A 21,168-nucleotide genomic window follows, 5' to 3' on the forward strand; every position below is an offset into this window, starting at 1 on the left:
GATCATTGCCAGAACTCTGATTTTTTTTTGTGCCTTGCCTTATTACAAATGTTTAACTTGGCTGGAGTGCCCTGCTCAGGCAAAAACCCATCACTTCCACGGAGATATTTGCCTTTTGTATGAAGTTCAGGATTGGGTGCATTAAGTTCTGATCTGGTTCCTAGGGCAAAACGTTTACTCCGAGCAATTGTTTTTCAGTACTTGAGAACTAGGCTTCAAGATAGGCCTTTCAAGGGTGTTTCTCATTAGTCAGTGCAACAAGGTGTAAAGACGCATTGTATGGAGTAGTGAAGTACCTGACTAGGAAGTGCCATGTTTGGGAGGCTGGTTTTTGGGCTGGCCCAGCTAAAGAAGATCAAATTCCCTTGGCAATCAGAATATATTTTGATGCCATTGGTCTTGTTCATTGGCGCTACATTAGGAGGCATGATAGATAGAATACATAAGAAAAATCAGTATGTAGCTCATTAATTTCTGTGAAACAAGGATAAAATCAGCTCAGTGGCCTTGTTTCTATACTTCATAAGGTTTGCAAGTCAACAAATTTGAAAGCATAAAAGATTAAAATTACTATAGTTGTAGAATTCTGTTGGTTTTTTTTGGTAACCACGGAGTGCAGAATGGCAGTAGCTTTTTGACTAAATGTTAACATATGCAAATATTTAAAGAATGACCAATATTTTGATATTAATTGTTCTTAAAACTTCATATTTGTTTGAGTCAGAAGATGGCTCCATGGTCTTTAAATCAGATATGAGGATATTCAGATTTGGCCTAATGCTTATTGTGACAAGTTTTAGGGGAGAAAAAATCTTTTTTCTTTTTTCTTTTCTTTTACAGATTACTGCAGAAAGTTCTACCACATTCTGTAGTACCTCTTTGTGTTTTTTATATATGATAGGAATCATTGTTTTCCATAGGATATTAAAAAAGAACATGCTATTAATGATTAACAAAGCATGGATAAAAAAACTTAACTAGGTATTACTCCATACAAATATAGTGGCAGGTTGTAAGTATAGCATTTTTAGTTTTAAATTAACTTGATTGGGGTCTGTGCTACAGTCATTGAAACATGCCCAGTATTCTTTGACTGCAGTTGAAGATGGCTGACAGTTTTGAAGATGAGGCCTTTGAGATCTGTGACCATTAATGGCTCTGCTGATGATTTATACATGCCAGGTTCATTACAGACCTTACTAAAGCAAATCTAGCGTAAGCTTCATAGTCCAGTGGAACATACCAATGAAGTGAGGATTATTTCTGGTTTTATTTTTGTACACAAACCGTGAAGATGAAGTCACATGAAATCATCTCATTTCATTGGTCACATATTTATATGTGTACAACTCACATTTTCACTGTAGGACATCATATATTGAAAGGAAACTAGGACTTAATGCCTTAGAGCAGATTTCTATGTGGAAAGCCTCGCTGCATGTTTGCATCTTTCTCCCTCTCCTTTCCATCATTCATACCAAGATGTTGTGTACGCCACATGACTGCCTGCCTGTAAGTGCTTTAAATAATTGTGTTATAAAACCCAAACAAACTACTTCAGATTTACTTGCAGCCACGAAGATGGAATTCCGTGTCCAGGAGGGCACATGCCCTTTCACAACAGAACCATTAGACACAAAACGACAGGAATCTGGAAAAGACAGTAAGACTGAGCAACCTAAACATGATGCCTTAGTTCCACAGCCAGCAAAAACAGAGGATAAAAAGGATTCACAGAGCAAAGACAAAGAAAAAACGCCTTCACATCCAACAGAACAGATCTCAGAAACTGATTCACAGAAGAAAGGGGAAGCCAGTTTTGCAGAACCTGCCTCCAAGCTTCCTGGTTTTCAAGAACAAAAGGACTTGCCATCTGAACTGCCTGAAGGGAGCAAAACAGAAGAAAGGACTGCAGATGTGCCCTCATCATCCAACCAAATTATGTCTATGACATTTAAAGATGACCTTAAAGATCTCCAAGATCTTGCCATCAGCCATGAGGGAAGTTCTCTGATGCTGTCAGAACCCAAGGCAGAGGCAGCCAAAAGTGAACTACCTTCAGGCCCATCTCATGCTGTCCCCCAGGAGCTTCCTCTCAAAGACAGTTACAAAACAAAACAGGAACCCACTGACCAACTGTTTGCCAAAGATCTCGCTAAAGATGAACAGATCCACAGAGACATGACCCTAGCTCTGCATGAAGAAGTAGCTGTAGATGGCCTGAAAACACCAAGCGCCCAGAAAATCCCTGCATGGGGGGAGGAAAAGGACATGACTAAGGAGGAGAGTGATGAGGAAGAAAGGTATGACTTCTATGATAAAGGGGAGGCTCGAATATTAGATGATGGTAAATTTACCACAAAACCTGAAGTTAAGACCCTTTCCCAAGACAAAGCAGACTTTCAAAAGGATGCTGAAGCTAAAATGTCATCTGATCTTTTCAAAGCAGAAAAAGAAATGGACCAAAGTGGGCTTCCAGCAACAGTAGACATGAAAAAAGATGTGCAGCCAAGCACAGAGGTATCCCCAGACAAGTTAAGCCCTGAACTGACCCTTGAGAAAACAACAGAGCACCCTGATACCACACAGTTATCCCAAACAACAGAGAAGACCCCTGAGGCACAAAGTTTAACCACAGATAAGGCTCCTTCTCTAGAACCTTCTCAAGAGAAAGATGTTAAAAAGGATACCAAGGATGATAAGACAAGTGTTTCGGCTACTCATGAAATGAAAGCAGAAGTGGATCGATCAGGAATGTCGAAGTATTTTGAAACCTCTGCACTAAAAGAGGAAGCCTTCAAAGCAGATGCTCTGAAACAAGGCAGTGATTACTATGAGCTAAGTGACACTAAAGAGAGTGCGTATGAGCCTTATCAGACTGGTCGTCTAATACCTGAAGACAAAGAGGAAGAGGAGGAAGAATTACAGACAGAATTGGGCCAGCAGCAAGGTATGCCTGCTCATGAAATAGGGTACAGTACCCTGGCTCAGAGCTATACACCAGACAAATCTGAAGAACCAAGTTCCCCAACAGAACGAATGTTCACTATTGACCCCAAAGTCTATGGGGACAAACGAGAGCTCCACAGTAAAAATAAAGATGACCTAACTCTGAGCAGGAGCTTGGGACTTGGGGGGAGATCTGCAATTGAACAGAGAAGTATGTCTATTAACCTGCCCATGTCCTGCCTGGATTCTATAGCTCTAGGATTTAGCTTTGGCCGCGCACATGATCTTTCTCCCCTGGCTTCGGATATTCTAACCAACACTAGTGGCAGTATGGATGAAGGTGATGACTACTTGCCAGCAACCACGCCAGCATTAGAGAAGGCCCCTTGCTTCCCCATTGATAGTAGAGAGGAAGATGAGCACATTGAAGAAGAAAAAGCAATGGCAGAAGAAAAAGTCCAGCCTGAGACTTCCGTTGAATCAGCTTTCCCAGCCAAAGATTATTACAAAAATGGGGCTGTCTTGGCTCCTGACCTGCCTGAAATGTTAGACCTAGCAGGGACAAGATCTAGATTAGCATCTGTGAGTGCAGATGCCGAGGTGGCGCAAAAGAAGTCAGTTCCTTCTGACACTGTTTTGGAAGACAGCAGCGCAGCCCTGCCACCTGTGACAGATGAAAACCATGTAACTCTAAAAGCTGAAAGCCAGCTAGAAGACTTGGGCTACTGTGTTTTCAATAAGTACACAGTCCCACTCCCTTCTCCAGTTCAGGACAGTGAGAATTTAACAAGCGAAACCTGTCCCTTTTATGAAGGCACAGATGAAAAATTGAGACGCAGCCTAGCTCCTGACCTGTCCTTAATAGAAGTGAAGCTGGCAGCAGCTGAAAAATCGAAAGAAGAATTCCTCAGTGAAAAAGATTTAGCTCAGCATGCCGCTGGCGAGTCCGTTCTGGGGAGGGACTTTGAGCAGGAGAAGAAAGAGAAGCTGGATACTGTGCTAGAAAAAAGTGAAGATCAAGTTGACTCTAAAGAGGTCTATCCCATTAAAGGTGCAGAGTCAGAGAGGACAAGACCTGAGGCAATCTTAGAAATGAAAGAAGAAAGTGTGGCTGACAAAGTTCATGTGCCTGCTGATACAACGTATGACAGAATATTGTCTACAGAGGTAACAACAGAAAAAGATGCTGTTTCTTTCTTGATGGAGGAGAAGACTCTTAGTGTTGTTCCTGAAATGGCTGAGATAGAAGCTCCAGTAAAACCAGATTACAATGCTATAAAGCATGATTTGGAGGTGGCTGCAAGGAGAGCCGACCAAGAATATCAGAGTCAGTTAGAAAGTAAGATCAGTGAAGGTTCTCTCCCTTCAGGGAAGGACAAAGCCCCTGTTAAAAGAGCAGGGCCTGAACCCAAAGAAACTCAACAGAAAGATCAGACCATCTTGTCCAGAGAAGCAAAGGATGCAGATGTGCTTTCCAAGACCGAGCCTAGTTACGTGAAGGACAGCACCAAACTGTCCGAAACAGAAATTAAGGAAAAAGTAGCTAAGCCCGATCTTGTACATCAAGAGGCAGTTGATAAAGAGGAATCTTATGAATCTAGTGGAGAGCATGATCAAGCCCAGGAAGGTTTGAACGGAGAACCCTTGAAACAAGAGGATATCAAAGGAGAACCTCCAAAACCTACTGTGTCTGGGGAAGAGGTGCCTGCACAGTTGCCAGCAAAGGAGCCTTCTGTGGAGCTCCTCCTTCCAAAAACTGAGCCTCCCCAAGAAGAGCCTGCTGAGATTCAGATGGAGACCATACCACAGCCTACAGAGGAAATTGAAAAGATTCCTGATACAGCTGTGAAACCTACAGAAATCCAAACACTGCTGCCATCCGAAGTGACAGCTGGGGCCGCAAGAAGGGAAGAACATGAGGAAGAAGAGGTAGAAGGGGGACAAGAAGAAAAAGAAGAGGATAAACAGCATCTTATACCAGAAATGCCCCAAGAAATGGACCTTGGGAAACCTACCAGTGAAGAAATGCTAGCCAAGGTTTGCGCAGAAGCACTACCTGAACTCAAAGGCATTATTGAATCCGTGGTGACAGTAGAGGATGACTTTATCACAGTGGTGCAGACAACCGTTGATGAGGGTGAATCTGCGTCTCACAGTGTACGCTTCGCTGCTACCCAGCAGGAAGACATCGAAACTGTGGACTCCCAGGCTGAAGAGGAGCTGGAGGTTGAGGAAGTGGCTGACATTCAAGCTGAGCCCAAGGAGGGCTCCCCAGAAGCTCCTGCTTCACCCGAGAGAGAAGAAATCTTGCTCACTGACTACAAAACAGAGACGGGTGATGATTACAAAGATGAAACAACAATCGACGACTCCATCATGGACACAGACAGTCTCTGGGCAGATACTCAAGGTGTGCATTATCCTTTTTGTTTTGTGTGTTAAATATTTTTGCTTCCAAATCATAATGATCAAAAAGCAAAGTTACTGTAATAGTAACAGTAATCTCAGCATGTTTCAAAAAAATATTAAATAGCCTGCTTTTTTTTCTTTTATTAATCCGTCTGCTCGGTCTTCAACTATTTTTACGCTGCATCCGCTGCAGTATTGTTAACATTTGTTGCTAATCTTTTGTTTATTACAATTTGCTCTGATCCTACAGATGATGATAGGAGCATCATGACTGAACAGTTAGAGACTGTTCCTAAAGAGGAGAAGGCAGACAGAGAATTGCGAAGACCATCTCTTGATAAGCATAAAAAAGAAAAACCTTTTAAAACTGGGCGAGGCAGGATTTCTACTCCTGAAAGGAAAATAGCTAAAAAGGAACCTAGCACACTCTCCAGAGATGAAGTGAGAAGGAAAAAAGGTTCATTTAACACTCCCTATTACAATATATTTATATATTTTTGTACTATTGTGCAGTACTGTCAGGTTACTCTGTTGTAGATGCACCTTAACAGTATTAAGTGCGGTGCTTTTTAATGAGACATTGTACAATTATATGAAAAGCCATGTGCAAGGCTCACTGCTCCACCAGTCCCGTTTTACTCTAGGCACCCCCACAGATCACTGGGTAGCACACCTGAGGTTAATGCACAAGTGCTCACTCTCTCCTGACTTAGGATTTGTCTGCCCCAGTAGAAGCAATGCTTCAAGTTGCAATTGTGGAGCAGTGGGCCTGCCACTTGATATATTGTCATATGAAACTTTGCTGTTTTTTTTTCCTGATTGTGTGTTTTTGTGTTTTCTTGTCCATAGCAGTGTATAAGAAAGCTGAACTTGCTAAAAAAACTGAAGTTCAGGCCCACTCTCCCTCCAGGAAAATCATTTTAAAACCTGCTATCAAATATACTAGACCAACTCATCTCTCCTGTGTTAAACGGAAGCAGACAGGTGACTGCATTCTGTTCAGTTTATGCAATGTGGCTGGCAAACATAGACATTTTTATTTTTTTTAAATCTCATGGCTATGGCAGCTTCTCTATTTTTTTTTTATTTTTTATTTTTTCCTCCAAGAATATCTTCACAAATAGCATTGCTTTTCTAGTGTTTCGTATCATTTTTCTTTTCTTTTTCTTTCCCGGTATTTGTTTGTTTATTTAATGGAGGCCATGATCATGTATGCTTGTCATTGCTTGGACCTCCAAGTGCTGTGGTTGTAACTTGGCATTGTGCTTACAGTGTGTTGTTGTAGGAATCTCTGCTCATCATTTTGTTCTTTTTTTTTAATTATTTTTATTATGCCTTTTTTTCTGGTGGGAAAATGTTGACAGCATAGTATGCATTTCCATTATTTTGCTTTTTACTCTCATGCATAATAAGAAGTGTTTCAGACTTATATTTTGTCGATTGATGTTATCCACATTCACACGTCACAATCTGTTACTGATGTTTATGATGTACAGTCAAAATCCACAGGGGGAATCCAGCCACATGCAGCATGGAGATGAGAGAAGAAATCTGGGCTCACACTACGAATGGATTCCAAACAAAAAAATAATAATAATGTTTAGTAGAGGAAGGTGAAAGGAATTAAAATTTAAGAGAGATTAAAACAACAGTTCCTGCTATCTTTTTTTACTGTTTGCTGGAGCACAGCTTCATCAGCTCAGAAGTTATGACTTCCACTATTCTTTCAAAAGTGGGGTTGATGAACAGTGGGAATGGGGAGTTGATTCTTCATGTCACAAAAGAGTGTTGGTTTTGCAGCTTTCTAACTCCGACTGCACTTCTACAGCTATGTGGTCAGTGTTGTCTTGCCCTCTGATACTCTTACCTCCTCAGAACTCTCCTGGCCCAGCAGCATCTCAGAGACCTGAGTCACAGTGATAGACTTGCATAAGGACATCTGTTCAGTGCCTGAAATGTGTGCTGCCTAGCAACAGTCAGAGCTTTTTTTCCTCTCATTCTTGATATGTAGTGATGCAGATGTATTAGTTCAAGTGAAAAATGTAATACAAGAACAAACTCCCAGTGCATTTTAAATACTGAGACAGAGAGCAACCAAAAAGAGGGACTCTGATCTTAAAATTTGCAGCAATGTTGGTTTGGGCTCTAAAGCAAAATAGCTTGAACCATACCACAAAGTGAATAAAAATATATCTAAAAATGTTTCACCATACTCAGTGTTGCTGGAAAACTCAGTTCTCCCTTATTTTCTTCTATGTTCCTCCCCCCACCCCCCCTTTTTTTTAACTTACTGAGGGGACTTGAGGAGACACCATGCGCAACTATATCACATAGCGCTGCACACTGAGAGAGTAGGCAGCCGTATGTTAACCTACGTATCCCTGAGCCTGAACCAGTCATCCAGTTCTTTTCAGGATCTAGAACTTACAGGGACGTTATAGTGAAGGACTTGTTAGTGTTAGGTCAGAGGTTGGACTAGGTGATCTTGGAGGTCTCTTCCAACCTAGATGATTCTGTGATTCTGTTATTTCCCTCCCGTTTTCCTTTTATGTAATACAATTTATACAGCACCGTTTCTTGAAGCCAGCTGTCAGTATGTCCTATTTGGAATGGTCCTGTTAACTGTCGTGATGCCTAAGCTCCACCAAAAGTACCTCCACAGTGTAGTCTACAACTTTGAGTATATTCGAGGTGTTTAAAACCTCCGTGTTGCATTTTCTGCATCTTTAAAATGAAGTATGTCCAGTCATAAGATAGAGTATTCTACAACAAGAAGTTAGTATTTGCTCATATTTTCTACGTAGTTGTCCAGGAAATGGAGTCATTCATCTATTCCCCTCAATATCAGGGAAAAACTTCTCATGTCACTGTGAGGTAAGCACTGGCAAATACTGGTAACGTATGCTGCCATATCCTCAAGGGAGAGACCGCTGTTTGAGATTCTTCCTTGCCATTTGGAAAAGAAACTGCATGGCCAACTCCAAGGAGAGAGTAGTGAAATCTTTGCCTTGCCTGATGTAGTTACGGGAGCTCAGTCCAACTCTTGCTTTGTGGCTGTGAGATGCTGCTGCTGTTGTGCCATGAGAGGAGTGGTTACAGGGGCAAGGCCAGGCCAATTGCCCGGTTATGAGCAGGAGTCAGTATGCAATATGCTTCTGTTCCATGTCTGCAGTTCTGGGGTCACCCACTGAGGTAAAACATGTTTGTTGTGTACCTAAACTGGTAGCAGAGCACAGAGAGATCTTTTGTTCAGATGGAGAAGTTGTGGCGCTTTCAGGTAAGTCAGCATGAGCAGCACAGCTATGCTTTCCACTTCATAGTGGTGGCTGATTTGGGTTCAATACCGAAGGAAGGAAGGAAGAAATATATTGTTTGTGATTATTCAGAAGAGATGCGAAACACACCAAAACCAGCAGTAACAGATGGGGTAAAATGTGTGCCAGGCTTAAGTACAGCAAAGCCCTCCTGTATCAAATTCAGAAGTGTCATATGCAGCCATATATATTAATTTCCTCCTGAAAAGTTTTCTCTCCTACTCCTTCAATTTAGAAAAGCAGCAAGGAAATTATATTAAGAGGGCAGAACTACTGAGTGGGAAGTGTGGCAGAAAACCAGAGATTCCCCTCACCATTCCTGGGATACAAGGAGAGGAGAAAATCAATTGGTTGTGTCCCATACACTGTGTTAGGGCTGGTTTTGCAGTTAGAAGACATCCTAGAGATTGTCATCCGTGTCCACTATCTTGCTTCTTTATTTACTAAGGGCTGTTTAGGCACAGATGCCAAAGGATTTCACATCTAGATAGCTTTTGTGTAGCAAATCACTTCCTGAACAGTGGTGTTGGAGTGGACCTAATAGCCTGTTTTCTGAGAAGCTCCCTTGTTCCACAATTTTGTAAGGAGAGAATCTAAGTCAGAAAGAAAAATCTCATCTCAAATCATGTTGTATCAGATAAATGAAATGGTGCATTATTATACTTGATGTCCCAGGTATAACGTGAATGCTAAAGTCTGAGGGCGTGGTTGAGCCATGACACACTGACCTTATTGACACAATTGCAGTGGTAATTCAGTAGTCAATCGCTCTCTTTCCATTACGAATTTTGGCTAATATTTTAAAAAGCGGTGACTTCAGGGTCCTTTATTTTAAAATTTTCATTTCTTGATTGCTTAAAGGAACCTGATTTTTAGAGGACAGTTGTTCAGAACTTTCTGAAAATCAGGGTGATAAGGTGTCTTAGGTTGGACCTTCAGAACTAGGGTCTCTTACACCTGTCAGCTGTTCTTTGAACTTTTTACTGTGGTTCCTAGATTTCCAGGGACATAAGTACAAAACTTGGATTTGTTTGAAATACATAGAATGCCACTTTACCTCAAGTAAAATGAATACAGAACATTTTTAAGGTAAGCACATTTCTACGTACAGTTCGCTGAGACTACTTTACAAGGTAATTGTTTTGCATGGTAGTTCCAAGGTATATGAGTATTCTAATAAGTGTACCAAGTGGAAATGCTTATTACTATTATTTTTAACCATCAAGTCTTTCTTTGGGTCTCTCAGCAGCAGGTGGTGAAACAAACCAGGCTCCTGGTGTATTTAAACAAGCAAAGGAAAAACTCTCAGTGAGTAAAATCATCTTATTGCCCATCTTTATAATCTCCTTTTGTCCTTATTTCAGATCTTCCTGTGTTAATTCAGTACTTCATTGTGTGTTCCATTTAGAATTTGTTTGACATATTCATTATTCATTTAAAAAGGTAATTAAACCCACCTTTCCTGAATAATAACTTTTACTAGCTCTGACTTAGAGCCCAGGTAGATGATGATGACAGCTTGCAGATCTATAGGGGGCACACAGACTCCAAGCTGCAGGAGTTGGATGTTGTTCAGCATTTTGAACAAGGTCATCCTCTGGGATAAGCTGTGTCCTTTGGACCTTTCCACAGCACCCAGCTCGTGCTGCCACCTTGCTCTATTGCCACCTAGGCAGAAATCCTCCCCAGGACTCACTGGGTATATTTTGATGCACCATTACATACGCATGCATTCTGCAGAGGCCCTGCCTGTGTGGAAATTATTGGCCAGTAGCATTTTACGCGTGAATAAGTGCTTTTGGATTGACTAGTTCCTGGACCACTGATTTCTGTCTGTTTTACCCTGACAATCCTGTGCCCTGCCTTCAGCTGCTCTGCAGCCTGTTCTGCTCCCTGCTTCTGCCTCTCCTCTGCTGAGTTTTCTTCAGGAAATATTGCAAATACTACAGAAATACAGCAGTACTACAGCAAAGTGTCTCTCTGCCCTGCTCCTGTGCTGACCCTATGCTCTTTCTATCCTACCATTCCAAAATCCCCAGCAAATTGTCCTTCTTTCACTATCCCCTATGCAATTCTTTCTTTCATGACACTGACACAAACTAACTTACATCTGCAGTGTGACAATACTTTGTCATTGCTAGCCATCGTTAACAGTGTGGCTGTTCCTTAGGATTCCCCTGTATGTCCTAATATATTCCATGGCTGATTTGTTTTGTCTGTCTAACCAGATTGTCATTTATTTGGGGAACACAAAACTATGTCTTATAAAGTGCTACACTTTATTTATGAATCATAAGAAATTGTTCATGATGAAAGCAGCATAACTGATTTGAGGCTGTGAAGCAGCGCTGAAATTTAGACCTGAATTCAGCCATGGATTCTAGGATTTCATGTGATTTGAGATCTCTGGCCCATTTCAGCTCATAACTGGGAAACTGTTAGAACTTCTTTCCTAGTACAATAAGAAATATCTGGGTAGGCTTTGCTCCTTAGTCAAAAGTATGGTTTGTGACTGTCTTTTCTCAGGAGCTGATCAACACCTGAGTGAAGTCGATACTAGCCCATTTTCAGAGTCTTCTGTGATCATGGAGTGCTCTAAGGACAAGCACTGCAAAGTCATTCTCTGAAATGATCTGTTTTCTATGCACCTTTCTTATTCCTGTCCTTTACCTTATGGCAAAGATTAGAAGTCTAGTCCCTCCTTACTTTCTCTCCCTGTTGCTTCCCTTCTCTGATTGCCATGTTCACTTATCTCTTGGATGTTTTCTCTTTTGTGCCTTGTCCTCACCTCTGCTTTTGTAAAGTCCTCTTCCTTTTTGTTGTTGTGTTCCTTCCTGATTTTCAGCTTTTATGTCCTTCAAGTGCAGCCTTTTCCTCTCCGCTGGTAATGTTAGATCATCCAACCCAGTCAGTTTGTTATCCATCTTCAAACTACATTTTTCATAGTGCTTTGCAGAACAACTTCAGGAAAGGCTAAGCAGTTCCATCTGCTGGAAGGAGCTGTGTACCTGTAGTAGTGAGATGCTGAGAACATTGGCCATGCCTTAGCAGTGCCTCTGAAATAAACTGAGATTTCTGCATCCCAGCTTCAGCAGTCCCTGAATCACTGGGTCTTGGCCAGGGTTACATAGATGTTTGTCCTGTGGACAGCTGGCATGTCCAGCAGTATGAATTACAGCAGAGGTTAAATGTAATCTATTGCTAACATAATGGGAATAGTGTTCTGGGTAAGGCACAGGCAGGGATTGAAGCATTTGGTTTCTTTGCTTGCTCTAGCAGTCTTGAGCATGTCACTGAAATATGTTTGGGCCAGACTCTGCTGCTATTACTGATGCTAAAAAGTGCCTTGCTTGCTAAGTGACAGAGGGGATCCAGATTGTATTAATGGCAGAGCAATGTGTTAGCTCAGGGTCATGCCTTTTCCCCAGGCTTTCCATTGAAAGATCTCGGACTCGTCCATCTTTAGCATCCCCATTAGATGCACATATTCATGGAGGACACTGTGCACTGTGAGTGAAAAGGATGGGATCTCCTAGATTGCACTGTGTCTAGGATCTAAATCTGCAAGGATTTTCCAGTCTCACTGGGGTCTTGTTGCATGACCCTCAAGTTGGAAAAGTTGAAAATGGCTGAATGAACATTTGGGCCTCAGACTGTGTGTGCTTAGTTATATCCCAAGTTCAGAAACCCTGGTGAAAAGTGCTGGCATAACATCTGCTTTTTGGAGCCACACAAGATAGATGCTATGCTTCCACATAGTTTCAGCTTTAGTGTTCAGAGAAATATAGCCCAAATTTTCTCAAGTGGATGGTGTCTGTAAATTCAATTATGACAAATCATTCAAAACCTGGAGAAGCCTTTGTTGTGACAGAAACACACACTGTTCAGTTTCTGTTTAAAATAATTATTTTCATTATTAAAAGATAAATATGTTGCAGAGTTCATTCTAGAAATACTTTCTTGCTAGTGAAGCACTCCGATCCTTTGAATGGATTTCTTGTCATGGCCAGTAGAGCTACTGGATAGGGCTAGTGATATCTGTAGACGTCACAGCTATACTGTAGGACTGGAGTTGTTAGGGAGCTCTGTAACTCTTAATCATGCTCATTAGTACATACACACTGTGGATGACCCCAGCCTCAGTTTTCTTCAGGCTGGCTATGTAGCCTAAGCCAGATGCCAGTCCATAGGGGGCTGAGCTGTGAATTATGTTTCATCCCATTCTTTTCTCATTTTCTAAAAAAGACAGCTTGAGGAGTAACTCGTGCATCTTTTCCAAACATTGAGGACATCTAGATGACTGGCTGAGATCAAATGCCAAATTTTTCATGGCTAAAGTTCCCTACTAAATCCCATACTTACAATGAGATTGCTCCTATTAGTAACTTTATGCTTGTATGAATACAGAGAGAATCAGGACTACATTGCCAAGACAACAGCCTTGCAATTGTTCTTTGTCATATCAGTTATCCTTGTAGGTGAAAGAACAGTGTTGCTTAATCAAGTAGCCCTCTTTTCTTTCATGGAAATTTCTTTATGCAGAGCAGCTAGGTCTCCTAAGCATCAACAAAGAATTTGCAGTCTGCCTTGTTGATGTCTAGTTGTTCCTTCAGTGGGATATTACCATTATTCAGAATCAGAGCAGTACCTGACCAAAATGACACATGATGTCAGCCTTTCAAGAGTATAAAGCTTTCGTTATCCCAGGACCCCACATTGTCAAGACAGGTTTACAAATTCCTGTTGTGACACCAAATGCACAAAATAGAGTGTTTGTGGTGCACTGGGGATTTTTGTGTGCATGCAGTGGCATGAGAAGCACTGCTATCATGTCCTTCTGTCATCTTGGGAATGCTGCTGTAACCTTGTTCTAAGACTCCCCCTGTTTTATTCCTGAGTGTAGCCGGGAGGGATATATTACAAATGCACAACTTAGTTTTAAAAGACCAGGATGTGTTGGTGCTCCTGTAGTTTTGCACTTGCTTCTAATGCAGCCAGCCAGCAGTTGTACCAGCTAAGTGCCGTGCCTGGCACCAGTTCTGTCCTATTAACACATGGCAAAAATAGCATTTACACAAAAAGGCACTCTCTAGAATCAGTAAATCTGTCCAGACACAGATGGTTTCAGTCAAACAACACAGAACTAAAACTTTGCATGTCAGAACTGCATAGACACCATTACCAGACACAGGAAAAGTATTAATTCATAGCTTCGCATTTTTTTTTGGTCCATGTTGCATGTGTTTTCCTTTTGTCCAGCTTCATGTTGTGTTTTCTTTTGTTTTCTCGTGACTAGACTGCCTCTTTGTCAAAGATTCCTGCCTCAAAGTCTAAAGCAAAGTCATTGCTTCCTCCAAGACCCAGCTCAGCTTGCTCATTAACTACTAAAAGGGCCACTTTTCTCGATACAGACAGTTGTTATGTACGGCCCTCCTCAGCAGGCCCAAGAGACTGCCTGCCCTACTCAAAATCAGATGCTAAGGTAAGGTAGCAGAGTTGGTAGAGAGAGTTAGCTCGGAGATGTGTAGGTAAATTCCCTGGATCACATTCTCTCCCCACTACATCTGGGTAATTATCTGTGAAGTTTACCTGGGATTAATTTCCAGTGGCAGGAAAATTTATTACCAGGCTATGTGATTTGTGCCACAAATAGGTAGAAATGAAGCAAAGTCTCCAAAGGAAACATAAGTGAAATTTATTATAACTAGCAAGAGATGTCTTCTTTCTATTGATGATATGGATGGTCCTTCATTGACTGCTGAGAAGTTGCACCCATTTTGCACATGGGTAAGTAGCAAAACCAGCGGTACTAATTCATCTTCCAGGAGAAAATTTTAAAAAGTGATTTTCAACCAGTTAATACTCTCTGAAAACGAATTAAATCCCCAGCGTAAGAGTGTACAGTTCTTATCACCAGCAACAAGGGCAGAAGCCAAAGGCTTTAGGACCCAAATTTGGTCTGTGCCTAGGACCAAGTTCAGGAAGTTGCAGTATAAATTTAAAGAGATGGTTGGCAGTTCATCTGAGCTTCCCCGTGTTTACTGTTCACTTGTCTTGCAAATCTACTTGATGCTGAGCTGATGACTATTATGTCATTTGAAAGCTGTTTTCACTGTGCTTGGTGTGTCTCGTACTGGTTGGGGCCATTGTTATACTTCATCATCATCAAATCACACATCACCAAATAATATAGTGTGGTGTCCCAGTATTGCGGGTACTTTGCAGGTGAATTCACATAAGAATTTCACACCTGAGCACCAGAGGAGTTCTTTTACTTTCTGTTTGTACTAAAAAAAAGCCCTTACTAAGGAACCAGATGCTGAACCCATCCATAGTTAGATCAGAAGTTGATTGCCTTTGTTTTGATGGAGATGATATCTATGATGGCTTCACAGGGATTTAGATCATAATCCAGTAGTCCACTAGCATCCTCTGCAGTCACTGGGAGATACAGCTTTGCCTTCAGTGGGAGTAAAACCAGTCATTGATACATGCTCAGTCGAACCTGTAGAAAAAGAAGGGCTTTGCCTGCTACAAAGGGAGGGTTTATTTTGAGGAAGCAGTAGATTGTTCAAGATAGGGTGAGACTGGCAAAATACCACATTTGGGAAATTCGCAGGGAAATATCTCAAATATCTCTCCAAAAACGGAGTTCTGTCTGTACTGGGTACCAGAGCCAGACTTTTCCTAGTGAGCATTTTCATGCAGTAAAGAAGCACCAAGGAGCTGATCAGAGCATGGGAAGTGGCTAGATCCCACAGCTTCCTGCACGAATAGTAAACTGGGCCCAAAGAATGAGGCTTCACCCTTTGTATATAGGTTGAGAGAAATCACGGGCTAGAGTGGGACATTTTGAAAACTAAACCTCTTTTTATTTTGTTACTATTAGGATGGAGTAAGCAAGAGTCCTGAAAAACGTTCCTCTTTACCAAGACCTTCCTCGATCCTTCCTCCTCGAAGAGCTGTATCAGGAGACCGAGACAGAGAGGAGAACTCTCTCTCCCTCACAACATCCCTTTCCTCTTCAGTACGACGGACCACACGTATGTTTTTTGCATGTTACCTCTCCTACTGCTGTGGGTGTCTTCCATGACAAAAATGAGACGAATGTGAAGTAGGCAATACAAAATATTCTGGTGTATCTTAGAAAAGTGAACATAACAGTTAATGTTATGAATTTGTTGTTTCACAGTAACAATCTCCCTGTGACTCTAGTCCTAGGTAAAAACCCTCTCACGTGACAAATGCGAAGATGTTAGCCAGTGGAGTGACTCACTGGAGGAAGTGAGGATAGTAAACCAGCCAGGTCCTTTTATCAGGACTAATTATATTAACTCGGAAGCCAAAAGGAATTACAGGACAATGAGAATTTTAATAAATACTCCCATAACTTTTTGCTAGATTGATTTCAGCCTAGGCCTCAGAAATTGGATGTGACTCCCTACTTTCCAGTGGGAATTCCTGTAGCTTTAGAAAACAATTTCAGACCTTTTTAAGAGAACCTAAGGGAAGTAGATGATTAAATTCTACCAAAAAAGAAATCCTTTGAAATCCTTGGGTGATGCTCCAAGGGTAAAACAGAGTGACTGCCAGCTGGCACAGCAGCCCATTCTCTAGACTGAGAGGCCATGAAGTATTTGGCAATGTGGTGAAGGGCTGAGGAATGAAAATTAAATATACCAAAACTACAGAGAATTGGAAAAAAAGATTCCCTTTCTATCTCAGTTGATGTAGTGAAAAAGTTCTGGTTTAAGGTTGATTGGGAAAGGAAGAAACTGTTCAGGGAAAACTGAAGGTGAGATTGGAGTATGCTCGTTCTATCTGGTGAGTCATGTAAAGAATTTGCATTTTTTTGTTGTTGTTTTTGTTAACTGGCATGAAATAAACAGAATGATTAACAAATCACTTAACTGGGATTTTGAGTAGTCACACTGCTCTAGAAAGGCCCATTGCATTTATAATTCCCAAACCTTTTAAAGGTGAAAACACGTAACACCTGTTCAGCGCTGGGGTTCACAGGTTTTGAGCATTGGTTTGGTCTTTCTCTCCCTGAGTATTCTTAGCAAAGCTTTCCTTTAAGCAGCTTATGGCGAGATCTCAGCTTCTGTTCATTTGCCTTTGAGAGTTACCAGCAGAGCTGGCTGCAGAAAGCACAATGCCACTATTAAACTGGTTTTTGTCCTCAGTGAAAAGGACTGGTAATGCTATTAACAGGGAATGGAGCTGCTACAAAATGTTCCACTATTTATATATTTTTAACTTGCTTGTCAGTGTAACTAGAATATGACTTTTAATCAAGGTTGGCTTCTGTAGCTGCTTTGTTTCACTGCACTACTTGAAAATAGCAATTGAACATGAGGGACATCTGCCCATCCACACAACAGACTTGTTCACCATCAGCTGAATGCTTGCCCGGGGCTCAGCTGCAGAGAGCGGCTGCCCAGTGGTGGTATGTGACCAGAAGCAGCCTAGAGTTTCGGGATTACCATCAAAATTTTCACCACGCTGGTTTAACCCCCAAATCCGCTGAACTTGGTGACACAGTTCTTACTGGTGAGTCAGGCTGTCAGGCCAAATCCCGAAGGCTGGATTCAGATGGTGCTTCTAGTGCTTTCCTAAGAGGGAAATCAGTGCGGCGATACTGTGCCTTGCATGAGCTTTTCAGGAAGAGTAAGCGTTGTGGGAAGCACATCTGTGTGGCAGCGTGGAGAGCTCAGCCACCATGTGGGCGCTTTACCAGCTGAGCCACATATGACAAGGTACCTCCTAGCAGGGCTGATAAGCAAAGGAGTCCCACAGGCAGACCTCCAGCCTGCTGCTCAGCACTAGCACAGACATCTTAGAGCTGGGTCTTGCGTGGCAGACAGGGTTGAAGTCTTGGGAGGTACATAAAGAAGCAAAGCTGTGTTTCTGTGAGTCTAATGCTGTTTTTCGTGCATGTAGGATCAGAACCAATTCGTAGCAGAACAGGAAAAAGCGGAACTTCTACCCCCACTACTCCTGGCTCCACTGCCATCACTCCAGGGACACCACCGAGCTATTCCTCCCGTACGCCGGGCACTCCAGGGACACCCAGCTACTCCAGAACCCCGCACACTCCTGGGACCCCCAAATCTGCCATACTGGTACCAACTGAGAAAAAAGTTGCCATAATTCGCACTCCTCCTAAATCTCCAGCCACTCCAAAGCAGCTGCGAGTTATTAATCAGCCTCTACCTGACCTCAAGAATGTCAGGTCCAAAATTGGATCAACAGATAACATCAAATACCAGCCTAAGGGAGGGCAGGTAAGGATTTTAGTCTTTCTGTTTATCCATATGTTATTTAGCCTCACATGTGCACCTTCAGGATGGGTATGGGATGGGAGCCATTTTGAGTTTCCTTGTAAATGCTGTTTCTGTTGTCACTGCCGTATACACTGGTTGTTTAAGTGACATTAACTTGCAGGGGTCAGGACTGTCTTCAGAAAAATTATCTTGCCACCTGAAAACTAACAGTGCCTCACTGAGATCGGGGGAGAAGTTTCAAACAAGAGATTGTACTCCATGTCATAAATATGTTTTAGCCTGAGTATGAGCAGTTGTTGCTTCTTTAATCTTCATCGATACCAGAAAATTAAGGAGGTTTGCTTTAATTCATGCAAGTTCAGCTTCGACCTAGATAGACGTTAGCAGGATTGCACAGCACCATGACCTTTCCCTGTGTCATTTTACATGCCATGTGCATTGTGTTGGGCAGTGTTAATGAGACTTGCAGCCTCCAACATGGTAAATCCACCCCAAGTTAAAGATGACAGGAGGGGACAGGTATTAGACTTAGCTGTTTTTATTGCTTCAGAGTGTGAATGAGCAGGCACAGGACTTAAATTGTATAAACTGGAGAAGGCATATAAAATAAGAAAAGGAGAACGTGTAAGAAGGCTGATGGCAATTTTCTGTTCTCACTTTCTGAAAGCAGAAGAATTCACGGGCGTGTTGATGCAATTAAAAGCTGAAAAAAGGATGAAGTTTTTCATACCTTTCACAGTTACACCCTGAAGCACATTATCGTGAATATTGCTGTCAGCTAAAGACTGAACATGTATGTAGGGTAAGAAAATCCTGTTACTACAGACAGATCTTACTAGACATTGAAAAGGACAGTAAACATATAGGCTTTCAAGGTAAGCAGGATCTTTTGAAGACTGAGGAAAGAACAGATAGGGAATACCATAGATCTTCCTTTCATATTGATTGTGGGCACAACCTGACCATGAAAACAGTGTGTCCCCAGCTCCCTTTTATTTTCCTTGGACTGCTGAGTTACAGCACTGGCAATGTGAGTAGATTCTGGGCAGGTTCACTTCTCAACCACCTCCAGGGACAGGACATCAGGGTGATTAACATGCTTCCCCATTCATCTGTCTTCAAAGCTCGTCATCCTGGGAAGCTGGGTTGCACAGTGTTTCCAGATCAGATACTTCTATAAATATCTGAGTTTTGGAATACACAGTGAAACATACAGAACAGTAAGGTTTGCCTAATGCTGCCTCAAAAAAAAAAAACAAGCAAATGAAAAAAAAATTTTTTTGATGTTGCTAAGCTATGCCTATGGCAGGTCTTCCAGAGGAAAAAGCAGGCTCATGTGTTAAACAGTAAGGTATCTCTTAAGTATCGATCCTGTTTTCACAGTAAATTAACACATTCAGTGCTTTCCAGGATTTGGACAGTAGCCAGTTACTCAGATAAAGTCGAGAAGATAATGCCTCAGCAAAGGTTCTTCTGCCTTTATTTTGACAAGTGTTAGTGTAACTATTTTGTATGAGGTCAGCTCTCACTTGACGTACTGCATAGTAGATGGTCAGGGGGCACAGGGGCTTGGAAGACAAGTTCAGACAGCGCTTCTGGATTGGCATTCCTTGTAACAAGCCCAGCTGCTGGACATGGGGCTCAAAACCAGCACCACGTTAGCCTAACCTCCTCCTTCCTGTTGCTGTCTGTGGATCGTGAGCACTAGAGGACCACAGTGAATTGTATTCGTGTGTAAACACCATGCCCAGACAGCTTAGCAGTTCTACAGTTGCCCACAGTCTATGCTGCGTAGTGAAGAATGGCACAGCAGTTGGCATTTCACTCTTCTGGGAATCACAGGGGAAATCTGCAGAGTGGACATAATGTCACTGAAGCTAAAGCATTTTTTAATTCCCAATGCTGTGTGGCCACTGAGCTGTGGGTTGGGCAAAGGAAGACTCATTGAGTTTTTGCTTTGTGTTTCCTTTATGCCATGGTTGCTCAGTCTAGACAAAAGGTTTTAGGATTAATTCTTTTCCAATTTATGCGGTTGAATTTTATATGGTCTGTCAGAGGAACACATGAAAGCTAATTTCATTTCCTTGTGTCTGCTCGCTTCCTTAACGCCTGGTGGCAAATACTGCACTGGCTAAAATGAGCTGTTATCTGCTATCTGCTTTTAGTGATGATACACGAAACAAACAGAAGGCTGCTCAAGTTTTATAACCTGAACTGGAAGTGCTGATAGCAGTAACCACAGGAAAAACTAGCAGACAAAAAGCCAGCATATATCTGGGCAAGTTAAGTACATAAACATGACATGCAAATCACTAAAGGAATACAGATATGCAGCCCAAAACTGTCATTTGGAGACAGACTATCCTTTTACCAGAGGCATATCTTAACCTAGCACAAGGTCTTTTCCTAGCTTACAGCTGTCCTAGAGAAAGCAGCCGCACTGTGAAACTGCCAGAGGCTGAGGTGCAGAACTGAAACAGCAGGGGAGGTTTGAATGCTAAATAAAAGAAGTGCAGTGCTTCAGCCTTGAATTTCATCAAAAGCTTGTCAGCCAGCAGACTCATTTTAATTCAGCTTTAACTTGCCAGCCACAGAAACAAAGAAAAGGAGAGAAATTACTCCACCTGACAGGCAAAAAAAAAAACAAAAACAAAAACAAACAAACAAAAAACACATCTAGGGGAAGAAGCAAGCCAACATTGCGGTGCATTAAGCTCCTGTGAGGAATAGATCACTTGAGATGTGTTTAATTGCTGTTCTGCAGTCTGGAGAAATGAGGGCTTCTCTGCGCTGTGATGCAGCCAGTAGGTGGTTGTCTGGTTTTCTCTTTATAGTAAAGTATGGTGAAATGTATCATTCTTGGCAAGGCTCAGAGGCGGCTTGCTCATGGGTATGTCTGCTGGGCTTCAGATGGATTTTAGCACTGCATCAGCTGTGGAGGAAATGCTGTGCTTTCAAAAGTAACCCATTTGCATCTGTTATTTCTCAGACAGCCCAAGGGAAGCATGGGGGGAGCTGGGGGAAGGCTTGGAAGTCTGTTGCACATGCCAAGACTTGGGTTTTGCTTTTCTGTTTGATTTTTTGTCATCTTGAAATTCTGCCTATGGATGTGGTTTGTGCCATGTCAGTGTACAAAAGTCTATCAATTGAATCTTTTCATTACTGACCAGGTAGCGTATTTATAAAGCATTGTAGGCCAGCAACCAAGG

General features: G+C 42.0%; 1 protein-coding gene across 32 annotated transcripts in view; it reads left to right on the forward strand.

The window, feature by feature from the left end:
* The window catches only part of MAP2 (microtubule associated protein 2), a 197,092-nt gene that overhangs the window by 160,482 nt on the left and 15,442 nt on the right, over positions 1–21,168 (forward strand). For 12 of the 32 annotated variants that reach the window (XM_040561014.1, XM_040561022.1, XM_040561032.1 and 9 more), the window contains 6 exons: positions 1,562–5,359; positions 5,609–5,815; positions 6,208–6,342; positions 9,919–9,980; positions 15,562–15,715; positions 17,616–17,959. In XM_040561014.1, the coding sequence (XP_040416948.1) occupies positions 1,562–5,359; positions 5,609–5,815; positions 6,208–6,342; positions 9,919–9,980; positions 15,562–15,715; positions 17,616–17,959 (4,700 nt within the window). The remainder of the gene's footprint in view (positions 1–1,561; positions 5,360–5,608; positions 5,816–6,207; positions 6,343–9,918; positions 9,981–15,561; positions 15,716–17,615; positions 17,960–21,168) is intronic. The other 20 variants (XM_040561023.1, XM_040561031.1, XM_040561048.1 and 17 more) reach the window with 8 other exon arrangements.

This window comes from Cygnus olor, chromosome 6 (genome assembly GCF_009769625.2).
Source record: "Cygnus olor isolate bCygOlo1 chromosome 6, bCygOlo1.pri.v2, whole genome shotgun sequence".
NCBI classification, from domain to species: Eukaryota; Metazoa; Chordata; class Aves; order Anseriformes; family Anatidae; genus Cygnus; species Cygnus olor.